Source organism: Cnephaeus nilssonii (assembly GCF_951640355.1).
Source record: "Cnephaeus nilssonii genome assembly, chromosome: 2".
Classification (NCBI taxonomy): Eukaryota; Metazoa; Chordata; class Mammalia; order Chiroptera; family Vespertilionidae; genus Cnephaeus; species Cnephaeus nilssonii.
In genome coordinates, this window is record NC_137073.1 from 102,096,252 (window position 1) to 102,111,367 (window position 15,116).

General features: G+C 44.0%; 1 protein-coding gene across 2 annotated transcripts in view; it reads left to right on the plus strand.

Annotated features, from left to right (window-relative positions):
• The window catches only part of CTNND2 (catenin delta 2), a gene marked incomplete at its 3' end in the record, with an annotated part of 782,663 nt that overhangs the window by 667,444 nt on the left and 100,103 nt on the right, over nt 1–15,116 (plus strand). For both annotated transcript variants that reach the window (XM_079800721.1, XM_079800722.1), the window contains exons 13-14: nt 723–840; nt 5,943–6,128. In XM_079800721.1, the coding sequence (XP_079656847.1) occupies nt 723–840; nt 5,943–6,128 (304 nt within the window). The remainder of the gene's footprint in view (nt 1–722; nt 841–5,942; nt 6,129–15,116) is intronic.

The window sequence follows — 15,116 nt, forward strand, 5'->3', positions numbered from 1 at the left end:
GTTATCTCCTGCTTTTTTACAAGTCTGGTGACTAGGATTGTCTCATGGTTTTTATATCTCTCTGCTTCCCAGCTGTGCACTGCATTACAACAGGCTCCTTCTGTTGGCTCTAGCCCAGCATATGCCAGTCCAGGAAGGAGTTTGGTTAATTCCTGCCTTTTAAGGGGGGCATGGGCACCCGCGTGGCTAAATTTTCACAGAAACCCCTCTTTATGTTCTTAGAATAAATTTCTAATTTACTCTGGCTGGACCAAAGTAGGTATATTTTTGAGGCAGGTAAAATTAGATCTCTAAAGTATTTTAGTAAGTTGGAAGCTCTGTCTTTGAAAAATGTTTCACACTTCTTAAAGAAGAAGAGTCTTTTGAATCAAAGAGCTCTGATTGCTTCATCAATGGTAAAGGAAGAAAACTTTGAAGACTTTTGGAAAGTCTCCCATTCTCAGTGCTCATTGGACACTCACGGATCACATGTTTGAATTCTATGTTCTCCATTTCTCTAGTTGCATTAGAGCTGCCTGTGACTTCCCAGTTTTAGGATGGATTTGATGAGTTAGTAGAGGTGGTTGAAGCCATCCCTACTCAATAAAACTTCATCTTTGATAAACATTCTGAAAAGGCAAGCAAAGTGTTTTTTTTTTGAAACTAGGAGAGGAGGCATGTGTGGAAGAACATTCTTTTGGTGATCATCTTGAAGGTTGCTAACAGGTCCTTTTGCTTTGCAGGAATGTTAGTTCAGCCGGCGAGGAGGCCCGCAGGAGGATGCGGGAATGTGAGGGCCTCACAGATGCCCTGCTCTATGTCATCCAGTCTGCGCTGGGGAGCAGTGAGATCGATAGCAAGGTTTGTTGTATTCGCATAGATTAAGCACCTTAGACAATAAAGAAGCCTGAAGGACTGAGCAATGACTGACAACAGTAGAGAGCTATGTTAATGCTTTCACTCTGAAATACAAATTGTTCTTCTTGTATGAATCTAACATTTCCAAGACAGGGCCTCAAAGCCCAGCCTAGAACATTACTTGACTCTTGATTAGCCATGAGTAGAAGTTGATTGTTTTAAGTTACTCAAACCACAGGTGTTAGAAAAAAAAACACACACAGATGAGTGTATAAACTTTTGCATGCCACATTACTCTCAAACTTACAGTTTTATATTATGAAATCAACTTTCAAAAGAAAAAGAAATGTTAAAACTACCTGAGATATGAATAATCCTATATTCCTACAAGTTAGCTTTGTACCAAACGGCATTTAAAAATGCTGATGAAGTGTGAATAAATGCTGTCAAAATGCTACATAAATGAGGCTGTCAGCACGTTAATTAATCATCAGTGTCTGTGCAGTTTTAGTTCACAAATCAAAATAGAACTGGGTGGGATATTCCAGTGTCTGAGCTATTTTGTTTGTCTTAATTTGTCTTTTTATTCACTGCAAATATAAATTTATAATTTCAAAAGATCCTGATATAAATACAGACTTTACTGGCACATTTTAAGTGATAGGTGTGATAAATGTGATCCTTAATAAGAGTTTCTCAAGAGGCACACTATTGACATTTTGGGCTGATTACTTTGTTGTGGTGGGAGAGACGATCCTGTGCACTGTAGGACGTTAAACAGCATCCCTGGCCTTTACTCATAGATGCCTGTAGCATCCTCCCCGCTCCCCACTTGTGTTCCAAAGAAAAATGTCTTCAGATGTTGCCAAATTGAGTCCCATGGGAGGCAGAATTGGCCTTGGTTGTAAACCACAGCACTAATCCCAGGGTTTTTGATACTGACTCATCAGAATTGCCTTTGGAGTGTTTAATAAACACATGAGTCTAGAGCCCATCACAAACCTCTGAATCTCAACGTCCTGTTCTCTGATCTTTGCACCTTTAAAAATTCACCAGTGATTCGATGTAATCTTGGATTGAGAGCCCACCTTAGTAGATAAAGCTTTAAACAGGCTCTAAGTGGGACTATGGTTTAGTGTAATTCAGTTGTGAAGTCAGATAAAGAACAAGTAATGGTGATTTTATCCATTTAATTACTAACTGCATGGGGGGGTGACTTAACATAGTGTTTCTCAACATAACTACACATGAGAGTGACTGCAAAACTTAGAAAATTACTGCTGCCCTACTCCCTAAGTTTTGGGTGGACAATATCTCCTGGGGCTCCAACCCTTTGAGTACTAGTTGACTCCAATTATGAACACGGCTTGTCATCTCATTACTGCCACTCAGTTATGTTTGCATCCTTTTGTTTACTATATAGATGGTAGCAATTCCCAAGACAGAATATGATATAATAAAGATTTAATTATCCCTCCTTGTAAACACCCTTAGCGGCCATTTTAATATCATTGACATGAATACTGAGTCCCTAAAGAAGTGTCCAGTCAATATGTCTTGAGTATTCACAGATACCTGTTAACCTAATGGACACGTCATTTTTTTTAAGCTACTGAAGTTAATTCACTGAAGCCACAATGCCCGGGATCTTAATATTCAGATCAGTAAATTCTAAGACGTTGAGACACTGAGCCTTTTTTCTATACTGGATACCAAAAGAGTTGTAATACTGTCTGAGCCTTGCAATTGAAAATGGAAAGTCAGCAGCCTCTTGCGTTAGCCAAGGGCCATGCCACCATTGCTGGTGGGGATAGCAGCCTTCAGGAGCATGTCCAAAACCAGAGTGCTGCGGCACACTCACCTGTTTCCTGGGGTATCAGATGACTAGACTCCTGAAACTCTTAAGACTGTTGAGATTTTCAAATTCCATATTTCCCCCCAAAGAGGAAATTGGAGTAATTGGGACAAACTACCTGAGATTTGAATAATCAGATGTTCGTGATCCAGTAGCAAGAGCACTGGACTTGGCACCAGGGCATGCTGGGGGGGGGGGGGGTTGCCATCCCAACCTTGCACTGACTAGGGCGCCATCCCCAGTGTCCTCAACTTTGTGACAAGGAGGATCATCAATGCTGCTGAAAAGATCGCATGTGATACATTGCTTGGCAGTGCTTTGCTGGCCAGAATGTTCTATTGAGTTTTGATGTATTATTATTATTGTCCCATAATTCCCCACTCAGCCCTCCACTTGGCCACCTCTAAGCTTTCACAATGACAAGTTAGAAAGGAAAAAAAAAAATGAGTACACATTCTCTTTACGGCCAGGCCAGCCACATTAATGAATACCAGAGCCTGGATTCCATGCTCACGCTCAGCCTGGCTCCTGTAATTGGGACAGTTTGTTGAATGGGTAACATATGGTAGAGCAGTCTCTGGACAACTTCCAAATTAGCCCTTTCTAATAGAAAATAAGGAGTCAAATGACCCTGGTGACCATGAGGAACTGCTAAAAGCACTGTTGACAGCAATGGATGTCAAAAGCAAAACCACCAGCTGCCACTCGCCTTCTGCTGGCATCCCCGAGAAAGGCAGTGGCTGTCTGTTTTCTTTTTGCTGTCCCTTTAGAGAAAAGTGCTTGAATTGGTAACCCTCCCGAACCAAACCTAATGGGAGAGGGAGGAAGAGAGACAGAGAGAAAGATATTCAGTCCCTGTGATCTCCCTTGCTCCAGTCTTCTCTCTACACCACCTCCTCTCTCCCCTCCCACGCTCCCTCTCCCCATGTTCTCTCTCCTGTTCACCTCTCCCCAAATCATCCCCCAGCCACAGGTCGATTATAAAGCATTTCCCGAAACTGCTGCAGATGTATTCCCCAGTTGTCATTTGTTAAACAGAGGCCCGGAGATGCCCCGGGGAAGATGAACAGGAGGATGAGAAAGAAGTTTATTCTCCCAAGTCTTTGATGTAAGAAAAACTCAGTTTGAGCTGATTTGAAAATCATTCTGACTTAATGCCGCAACATTTTCCTTCCAGGGAGGGACTCTCCTCTCTTTCATGCATCATCCTGTGTTTACCTGCTTTCATGCTGGTGCCTTTTTTTTATGCTGAGAGGATGCTTGAAATGGAAAATCAAGTTGACTCAAAGCCTGTGGGATTAGCAGCTATGAAACCTTGAAAAGCTGACAAGAAAGGTCTAGAATGGCAAAGGCTCTAAAGATAGATCCTGAAGATCAGTTTCCCTGGTTGATTTCCATGCCCCCACAGACAAGACAAAGACATATCCTGCCTTTTACCAGATGTCAGGCGTAGGCAGGAGTAGTGCAGAATTCGGACCCTGATGGGGCCCCCTCCAGCCCTGACCCAGAACTAGAGAGAAGTGGCACAGTCCTCTGTGAGTTAGCAACAGCTTCAGATCTCGTTCCCTTCACCTGTACAATGGAACTAGTGCTCTTGCCTGAACTGTGGCTGTCACACAGTAGGTGCCTGAAAAATGATGAAATAACACTTATCTCAATTCTAATTTTTCCACTATTATTTTACATTAGTTATTTTTTTCCTTGGCCCACAGTTCCTCAAATCCAGAATGAAGGCCAAAAGGCTGATATTTGGGCTGAATGTATCCTCACCAAATTCATATATTGAAACCTCATCTCCAATGTGATGGTATTTGGTGGTAGGGCCTTTGGGAGGAAATAGAGTCACAGAGAGGTTTAGCCCTCTGCACACAGCAAGGTCACAACCCCGTAAAGGGCAAAGCCAGGACTCAAATGCAGACGGACCAGCTGTAGGTCATATGCCCTGGGCCTCCCCGAGGTGCTGTCTCTACCACTGTTTTTGATATGAAGCCTTGTGTAGCCTCTACTGTGTGCCAGGCACTCTTCTCAGTATGTACACAACGGGTGTTTCCTGTTGCTGTGTAACAAATGGTCACATGCACAATAACTTAAAAACACAAATTTATTGTCTTATCATTTAGGCCAGGAGTCCAAATGGGTCTTGTTGGGCTAAAATTAATGTGTGAACAGGTCTGTGTTCCTTCTGAGGGCTCCAGGAAGAAGCTGATTCCTGGCCTTTTACAGCTTCGGAGGCTGCAGGCATTCCTTGGCTCGTGGCCCCTTCTTCCATCTCTACAGCCAGCAATGGCAGGTCATGTCCTTCTTACTCTAACTCCTCTGCCTCCCTCTTTCACCCACAGGAGACTCATGATTACACAGGTCCACCTGGATAACCCAGGATCATCTCCCCATCTCAAGGTCATCTGAGTGGCAACCTTAATCCCATTTGCAACCTCAATCCCCACACCACATAATCTAACATATTCACAGGCTCCAGAGATTCAGATGTGGACACCTTAGTGGAGCATTATTCTGCCTGCCTCACTTACATCCTCTAGCTCACCTAATCCACAGAGCAAACTAAAGTGTGGGTATGATTATGACCATCTTACAGAGGAGGTTATGGAGCCATGGAGATGCTGGATGCCTTGTCCAAGTCAAACAGCCAATATTCAGAGACCTAGGGTCTAGCTCTGTAACATGTGTCCTTAGCCACTGTTTAACCCCTTTGCTAAGAAAATAGGAGCACCGGCCATCTCAGAAAAAAATCAGTAGCTTGATAACATGTATGCCCCTAGGTGACCACAGCACCTGGTGTGCCTGGGACAACTCTGGTTTGCATCTCCTGCCACATTCTACTCCCAAAAAGTGCCCTGGTAAATATTAGTGTCACCCTCCCAGAGCTTATGGAAATCCGATTATCCATGCATTTGGTGATTCTGAGCCCCAGTCCCCAGATGTCTGTTAAGTGGACAACATCTGGGTCCTCTTGTGATTGTAGGTTCTTTCCCACTCACAAGCGAATTTCAGTCATCCATGACAGCTAACTATAGAAGTAACTATTCTTGATAACTAGTTTCTTTGTGGGGAGAAGAAGTCTTAAGACCTCTCTAAGCTTCTCAAATTCTTTCCACTGTGGGCTGAACCTTTAAGAGCCCACAGCTAAATGCATCTAAAGAGAAATGTGTGTGTGGAGACTGATTGCTTTTTTGGACAGAGTGCTAGCTAGTTTTTATTCATTCCTCTTTTGCCTTTTTCTTGGGTTCTGCAGACCGTTGAAAACTGTGTGTGCATTTTAAGGAACCTCTCATACCGGCTGGCCGCGGAAACGTCTCAGGGACAGCACATGGGCACAGATGAGCTGGACGGGCTGCTCTGTGGGGAGGCCAGTGGCAAAGATGCAGAGAGCTCCGGTTGCTGGGGAAAGAAGAAGAAGAAAAAGAAGTCCCAGGACCAGGTAATGCACGACTCGCAGCTGCATGCAATTATCCCCTTTCCCCAATTGCAACATTCATATTTCGTCTGCGTGTATAGGTACAGGGCTTTCAACGTGCGGTAACATTATGGATCGGCACAATTTTCCGGTGGGAATTTCACAGCTGAGACAGTGGCACATTAAGTGACTCCCCCATGTCCTGCCAAGATAGGGAATTTCAAAAGGAGAACAGGTGGACTGGAGGGTGCCAGCTCATAGAGTCAGACCCAGGCGCTGCTTCTTCCATATGTGGATTCCCACATTTATAGAGGTCCCTGGGGGATCCAGGTGAGGTGCCTCTCAGGTGGTTCCGGCGTACAGAATAGGTGTGGGCTAAAGAAAAGAAGCTGAGGGAGAGAGATGCATGAAAATCCAGCATGCATTTCATATAGCGTTTTGAAACGTCAGGGCATGTGATCTTACTCTGGAAATGGGGTGGCAGCCTGAGACTCACAGTCCTTCCAGCAGAATGACATCAGAAGCTTGGCTTCGGGGGTCAATCCCATGAATTCAGAAAGCTGCCTAGCTGGAGAGGCCTCTGCAAAATGGAGCGGCCTTTCCCTGTGGGTAGGCTGCCCTGAAGTGAGGTCAAGGCCAGCAGCCACGGAGGAATCAGAAGAGCCTCTTTTCCCCTCCCCAGGAGCCTCTGGGAGGCTGAACCCCTCACCTACCAGCCCCCCGGGTGAGGGAGTATGTGAAGAAGTGCCCATCCTGCTGCCGACCAGACACCCCTGCCACCAGGCTTCCCCCTCTCCTCTTGGCACTGTGGTCATGTGTCCGGCTTCCCCTGGACACTGTGGTCACATGTCCAACTTTCCCCTGGACTCTGTGGTCATCTCCCAGCTGCTGAGGTTTGTACCCAAGGTCTGACCGTTCCTGGGCTCAGATGCCTGAGGAAACGGAACAGAGCCCACAACACTCTCTCTTGACAGGTTAATAATTCAAAAGAAACATTCCAAGTATGTTTAGATCACGCCACACCATTTTAAAAAGTATTTTAGAAACCATTTCACCTTGAGCAAGGGTTAAAAGAACTATTTTATTAAGGGTAAGGATGGGTGGGAATGCATTCTTAAATAGAATTCCTAAGTTTGATTTGAATGTGTCAGCATTAGCATTTTTGTAGATCCCAGGTCTCTAGCTGTGCATGGGCCCCAAGGGCTGCTCCAGATACTTCTACAAGCAGATCTGTATGTTCCACTGTAAACACACCTGTAGTTTAGGAGAGACAAGAGTGCTGCTTCTTTAATGATGACCTTCTGCTCTGAGCACTAAATCCCCAGCCCTGCATTTTCTCCTGTTGTGGGTCAGTGCTCTGAGTCTTCTGTCCTCTCCCTGCATCAGAGGAGCCTTTTAAGAGGACTGAGCCCTGGCTCTTAATTCAGGCCCTTACAGCCATTCCACCAAGGGAATAGAATGGCCAGCCAGCAGGTATTTATTGAACACACTACATGATGTCAGAGACCTGTTTTCCTACCCCGTACTGAAGAGAGCCAGGCCATTGTGGGTTCTGAACATTTTCAATCTCAAGTAAACTAAACCTGGCCTTACAAAGGTGTAATGGTTCTCAGCACTGTGATCCCATGGGGCCCAGGCCCTGCTCTGCTTTATTCTGAAAAGGGAGCAGGCACCATAATGATTGAAAGGAAGAGCAGCAGGCGGGCAGGAATAGGGGTCTTCTCAATCTGCCCGGAGATCACAACCCCTGGGGATCTCGCACCACCTGAGGACTCCGAACCTCTGGACAGGCCCGGGCAACTTCAGAAGGCATATTTGGGAAGTCGCCTTAATACGATTTTTGCCTTGACTAAAAACACTTCAAACTGAGACTGAAGTCATTCTGATTACAACAAGGCGTTCTCTCCAGTCTGTTGCTCGGATTCTAAAGTGCTTCCTTCTGATGTCCCTGGCGCCTGTCACTGGGGTCTCATTTAGTAAGACTTTGCCTTGAACCCTGACCCTTTTCTCCATTGTTGCCAAGGTGCTCTCACCTGGCTTGAAGTCTTGCAAGTGACAGGTGAGATTAGGGGTTGACTGGTTCCAGAGGAATCAGAGGCCAGAAGAGAACGTTCCTGGATTTTACCCCAAAATAGAGCCCTACTTTCAAGCTGTTAGCTGCATCCTGAAACCTTGCGGTGAGCAATTCTCTAGGCTTAGAAAGCTGTTCTTTGCACCGTGTTATCACATCGATGAGCTCTTTCCTGAGTTGAGTAAAGTGGCATGATTAATACAATTTTATGATTTTTGTCAGTCTAAACGCAAATTTATATGGTTCATTTGTCTCATTTTTTATTACAGTATTCTTTAAGAAAAAAAAGGTTTCTTTTTTAAAAATATTTTTATTGATTTCAAAGAGGAAAGGAGAGGGAGAGAGAGATAGAAGCAACCATTATGGGAGAAAATCATTTGATCGACTGCCCAATGGGAATCAAGCCTGCAACCTGGGCATGTGCCCTGACTGGGAATCATACCGTGATCTCCTGGCTCATAGGTTGACGTTCAACCACTGAGCCTCACCAGTCGGGCAAAAGAAGGTTTCTTTAATGAGTTTTGTTGAAACTACTGTAAGTTAAATACAGTGGAATACTGTTGTTTATAAGGAAGTTTCGAAGTTACCGTTTTAACCAAGTGATAGTTTTTAAAAGCTTTTTAACAGGGTTCTCTGAAACACAGAAATATTTTGAAGTGTCCCAAACTTAAGTATCAAGCTTAATGAGGATGTAAAGAGACAACAATGATGCTTTTTTTTTTTTTAAAGACATTTGAGTATGTATTGTCCAGTTCAATTTATTTAAAGACAGTCAAAAATAAAAACTCTTTTGCCTTTAAAGACCAGTGGAAGGGAATAGAAGCTGAAAGGCCTGGACCTGGGAGGAGAGTGCAGGCAGGACATAAGACTAAGTGAAGAAGGAGGATAGGAGGGTGCCATCAAATCCAGGGGGCCTCCTAGCAGGTTGGCCAATCCCAGGGAGAGAAGAGAGTCAAGATGGCGCCACCTGCTGGGAAGGATTGGCATTTAAGCCAGCCTAGAGTCTCTGCAGGAAACAAGTGCTTCACCCTGAGGATTTCCTCCAGGGGTTTGCACTTGGGGAAAGCAGGCCGCCATCCCAACAAAGGAGTCCAGGAGTCTAAAGGAATTAAAGTCTGGCTGCCTGGAGTGAGAGACGGAGCCAAGGCCCCATTCACAGTGTTAATAGATTGCAGGAACGTGAGAAATGGATATGTTCCCAGGCCTCCCTGGGACAGCCCCATCTGTGCCAAAAAACAGACCAGCAGGTTACCTTTGGAAGCTGAAAAGTGATTTATCTCATCTAGAAGCTTCTGGAGAGATCTAGGTTTACAGCTCCAAAGATGGTCAGATATCATCCATCCCCTGGTATCTCTACTCCTTGTCAAATCAGGTTTTTAAAAAAACTTGTAGTGATTAGAGAAAATATATAGTATGAAGTGAAGTGAAGAAAGAAATACAAAAGTAGGTGTGTGCACAGGTACAGATATAATGTAGGTTAAACCCGGTCAGTTTTGTAAAATAGGTGACATATGCAAATATAAAATACTAGAGGCCCAGTGCACGGACTTGTGCACATTGAAAGGAAATTAATTAGAAGGTCGCCTGCAGGGTGGGACTGAGCGAGATGGGTCCAGCACACCCTGGAGCCAACCTCCCACGTGGGGTGGCGCCGAGGCTCGAAGGGTGTCTGCAGAGTGAGTGGGGTCCCTCCGGCAGGTGGGGTCCCTTGGCCTGGCTTGCAGGGGATCGGGCCAAAACTGGCAGTCCAACATCCCCCGAGAGGTCCCAGAGTGTGCAAGAGGACCCTCTGCAAAGTTGCTGTCACTCAGCAGCTCATGTGTTGAGCGTCTGCCCCCTGGTGGTCATTGCATGTCATAGCTACCAGCCAGCAGATTGACCGGTTGCTTAGGCTTTTATATATATAGATAAGCATGTACAAGAAAAGTATGTTTCTAGAAAAATTGTGGTAGCATCAAAGATTGGATTGTGATTGATTCTTTTTGTGCTTACATATTTACAAATTTTCTACAATGAGCTTTCAAACACCATTTAAAAAATAATATTCAGAAAGGCACCAACTGCTTAAGTCATTGTTTGCTTATAGGAAGGTAGAAGTTTTCTTTCCTTAAATATAAGATGTCTCAGAGGAAGGCGCAGGGGCTATGTAAAATGCAAAGTGGTTTAATCCGTAACAAAGACTTCCCAGGACATAGGAGCCAGAGGTTTCACCAGGAAGCAAAAGTGATGAAAATCATAATTGGTTTAATGATTGCCCCTGTGCATTCTGTACTCCTGGAGCTTATGTGGACTCTTACCTTTGGCATTGATACTCCGTGCATAAGAAAAATACTATAACATTCTTCAGGTTAGAGTTAGATCCCAGATACAGATAACTCAAGAAAATATATTATACAAAGATATGCTTCATTCATTCTTCATTTTAAAAACTAGAGGCTCAATGCACAAAATTCATGCAAGAGTAGACCTTCCTTCCCCCTGCTGCCGGTACCGACTTCCCTCTGGCACCCAGGACCCGGGCTTCCTTCTGGCCGCTGTCAGGCACCCGGGTCCCAGGCTTCCCTTTGGCCACCGGCAGGCATCTGGGACCCAGGCTTCCCTTGCAGACCCAGCTTCATCAGGATGGTCCTCAGAAAGGACGTCCAGAAGGAAGTCTGGTCTAATTAGCATATTACACTTTTATTATTATAGATGGTCGCTGTTGAAATGGACTAGAATGATCAGACTAAGGGCCTCTGTGTGTGAAGTATTTGACAGTTCTATGCATCATATTCTAGTCCAAACAGGCTTTGCTAATTCATTAATTCTCCAGTCTGTGTTTAGAGCCTATTGCTGAATTATAACAAATTGCTAGTTTCTCTAGCCCTTTCTGGGCAGAACCTCTGCCAAAGCAGTCTGCATGGCCTGTGCCAGGAAGCGCATCTCACCTGGCAAGGCGCTCACTGCCTAGTAAGGCTTCATGCCAGCAGCCTGGGGCAGTAGTACAGGGGTGACAAGCCAAAGATTCAGGTCCAGGGAAATAAAATAGACAAAATGGATTTATTTGCTTTTCCACATTTTGTAGAAATAAACATTTTTTGTTTTTCACTTTGGGATATGGCCAAGGCTCCTGTGATGGGGGCCTGGGATCGGTGGTGCTCAAACACAGACTACAGGTGCCAGGACACTGCTGGCTGCTGGCCAGAGCAGACCTGGGCCTTCAAGACCCACTCAGTGTGAACTGAACAGTGTACAGAGAATCTGCTGGGGGTGGGGATGGGGGGGACAAAAAAACAGAACAAGTGAGATCCCCCAGAACTCAAAACCTTTCTTTTCCGCTTGAATATCACTTGTGAATTTTTTTATTCACACGGGTATATATCCCTCTCCATGGGTGAAGGCATACACCCATCAGAATTCAAAGGTGGTTCTGATCCAGGACTTTTACATGGTCCATTGTCTCTCCAATAACCTCTGCTCCACAGTTCACTGAGTTGTGGTCAGTTTAAGAGTAAATCTTTTTCATCTTGTTTTACATTGTAGATACCAAATTCATAATTAGCAGCAAGTTTCACTTATGGTATCACCATGATACTTTATATGCAAAAGCAAGAGCAGTATGCCTCTGTACAGCCTTTGTTAACTTAAAAACGAAAGGTCCTTTCAAGGTGAGAGGCAAACAAGCATTTATTTTAAGTCAGTAAGAATAACTATTTGGGAATCATTGATTCAGGCTGAAGCCCAAATAATGTTCCGATTAGGAGTTAAAGGCAATGGGTGTTTGTTTATGAGAATGGGAAGGGGAATGATTACATCAACAGAAGAAGGCATTTCTGTTGGTGCAGGTAACATAACATGGTGATGCTCCTTCTAAGCAATGTTTTTAATTTTAGATCTATTAATCATCAGTCCAGTAGTTATAATAACTGCTTTCTTGTTACTTTGGCAAACAGTTCTTTGGGACACACTGTTGTCTTGGGCCCAGTCAATGGTTATTTTGCCCTGTTTTTAACATTGCAAAAGTTGGAGGTGTAAGACATGCCAGTCAGTTCCTCTGGCATGGCAGCTCCGGCGTCATTTGAAAATGGCTCCATTTATCGTATTGTTTTTGCCTTCAACGCCCCCTTGTTTTTTCCATGATAATAGACACATCTTGGTAGAACTTAGGAAGCCTTTTCCCTGCACACATTCCTGACTCAGCACAGCCTCCAAGCTTTTGCTCATGCTGTTTCTCCAGCTGGCTTTCCCCTCCTCTCCTTCCACTACTTGGAAAATTATCCTTTCAGACCAAATAAAACATTATCTCCACCCTTAAAATACTTCCCTCATGTAAAAAAAAAAAATCACTCTCTAGCCCACTTCCGCATGGTTTTACTTGAACTTCTCTAGTGCTCATCACACTATGAGTTATGACAGCAATTGATCCCCATAGAGAGGGAATTTTCTGAGGGAGGGACTGTGGGTCTCCTTTCTGTCTTTAGCTTCTAGCCCAGCGCCCAGCACCAGCTGTGCTGAATGAATGATGGTCATTCTGGGGCACTGGGTGGCCTTTAGCTCTTGCTGTTGGGGGTGTTTTGAATAGATGTTTGTAGCTGTGATTTGTCCATTTCCTTCTTGGTGACTCTCTGCCTCCAAGGGCTGCTGTGAGCCAAGAATATTCACCAGATCTCCTCTTTCAATTACGGTTCACACTGTTCCTATCCAGCTACTCATGGCTGGGCTGCATTTTATTACATCATCAGTCAACATTCAGAAGTCAGCACCAAACCCAATGACCATTCTTTCTCACAGTTGTCATCTGAGAATTTACAGTTTGCATCAGCAAGTGGATATGGGCATCCAAAGGACAGTACTTTTGATCATGTCAGACTTAAAAATACTTTGTTCTGAAGACTTTCACATGTGATGTATATAGTGGGATCACGTGTCACAAAATCCCATCACTGTGAAGGTTTCCTTGGGTTTTCAGAACTTTGTTTTGGGTATCACTTCCTCAAGAGCCTCACACATTCCTCACTTCATCAGATGGGTGCTATTGGGCTAGAAATGAGGCTCTGAGACTAAATAGCAGTCAGTGTGCCAAAGCACAAAAATGAATTTCATTGCAAATCACCGCATTAAAGATTTTAATTTTAAACTTAAATTTTAAATAAGTTTCTCCTTATTTCAGACAAAATGGATGCTACTTATAAATACATATACATATGCACACATGTAACTATTATGTGAGTAAACATCCTATATAATAAAAGGCTAATATGCAAATCGACCAAATGGCAGAATGACCAGTCGCTATGACATGCACTGACCACCTAAGCCATCAGTCAGACATCTCCTGAGGGCTCCTGGACTGCAAGATGGTGCAGGCCGGACTGAGGGACACCCCCCACCACCACCAAGTGCATGAATTTCATGCACCAGGCCTCTAGTAATACCAGAATGTGGAAGGGCTACCAAGAATTCCATTGTGGCACTATACCATCATGAGTGAACCAATCCCAATTGTCAGAAAGTTAGATTGCTTCTAAATTTTAGCTAATGCAAAGTATAACAAACATCTGTGTACTTAAATCTCACCTACATCCTTAATCACTTCTCAAGGATAAATTCTTAAAAGTGAAATATCTAGACCAAATGAATGTTTTTAAGGCTTTGGATTCATCAGCCAACATTTACCTTAATCACTCTAGGTACCAGCAAGAGTTGAAACACATTTTGATTTGATTTATTATTTCTTGATGGAGCCGTCCTTCATGATAATTCTTGATGCCTTGCCTAATATCACAGGTTGTTTTTCTTTCTTTGAGACAGTTTTCATTTTCTTAATTAGTAACCATCCTTTTACTTTTGCTGCTTAATACCATTTTCTCTCTCACCATCTGCTGATGTCAGCTACTGCTCATTCCTCACGACCAGTTCCAGTAGAGTCTCACTCACCATATGCTGGGAGCTTGGTGAGTCAAGACATGGTATTTCATGTCCTCGAAGCAACAAATCACAGGAGCCTGCAAAGGTCATGGCTGCACGTTTCCATGTGGTGACTCTCCTTTGCCATGCCCAGGAATGAATGATATTCCTCTACTTCTTCTGAACCGTATAAAACATATCCTATCAGCTAAAATTGCTGCTCTTCTAATTTCAATAAGTTTACAGACTTAAAACTTTATTTCAGGTGTTTCATTTAGGTTCCTTATTTACATTTTACAATGCAACACCCTACCCATTAATAAATACTCTGTGTCTTGTACTACTAGACCGTGGCTTCTCAACCTAGCACCGTTGACATTTTAAGCTGGATAATTCTATGCTGTGGAGCTTATCCTGTGCATTGTAGGATGTTGAGCAGCTGTCTACCCAGTAGATGTCAATAGCAACCCCTCCCCAAGTTGTGACAACCAAAAAAAAGTGTCTCCAGACATATCCAGTTGTCTCCTTAGGTGGTAAAATCATCCCAGTTAACTGTATTAGATTATCTTTGAGGGACATATCACCGAAGATATAAACAAATGAGACTACAAGATTACCTGAAGGAGATCAGGAACAGAGCCCCCTTTAAAAGGCAGGAAATGGAGAGGGCTGTGGCCCAAGTGGATGGAAAGTTAGGAGCAGAGACAATTCTAGGTGAGCATTACTGGTGTTCCAGTGGGTTCCATCATGATGACTTGGGGGAGGAGCAGGTGAGCTCCATGATGTGGATCAGCCTTGATAACACTCCTCTGTGAGGCACAGCCCAGGGGCCTAATTGTGCCAGTGTCTGGAGTAGGCACACTACTAGCCTCCCTCCCATCTCTTCCTAAGGGAAAGGTGTGCCCCTTAGCAAAGATATCTCTGAGATTTTGTTGTTTTGTTTTGTTTTGAGTGTGTTTTCCTGAAGCTTTGTTCAGAAAACACATACCCTGCCTCTGCTTAAATACAGGTTTTCAATCTTGCAAATGCAAACCCCCTCCTATCTTCTGCAAGCC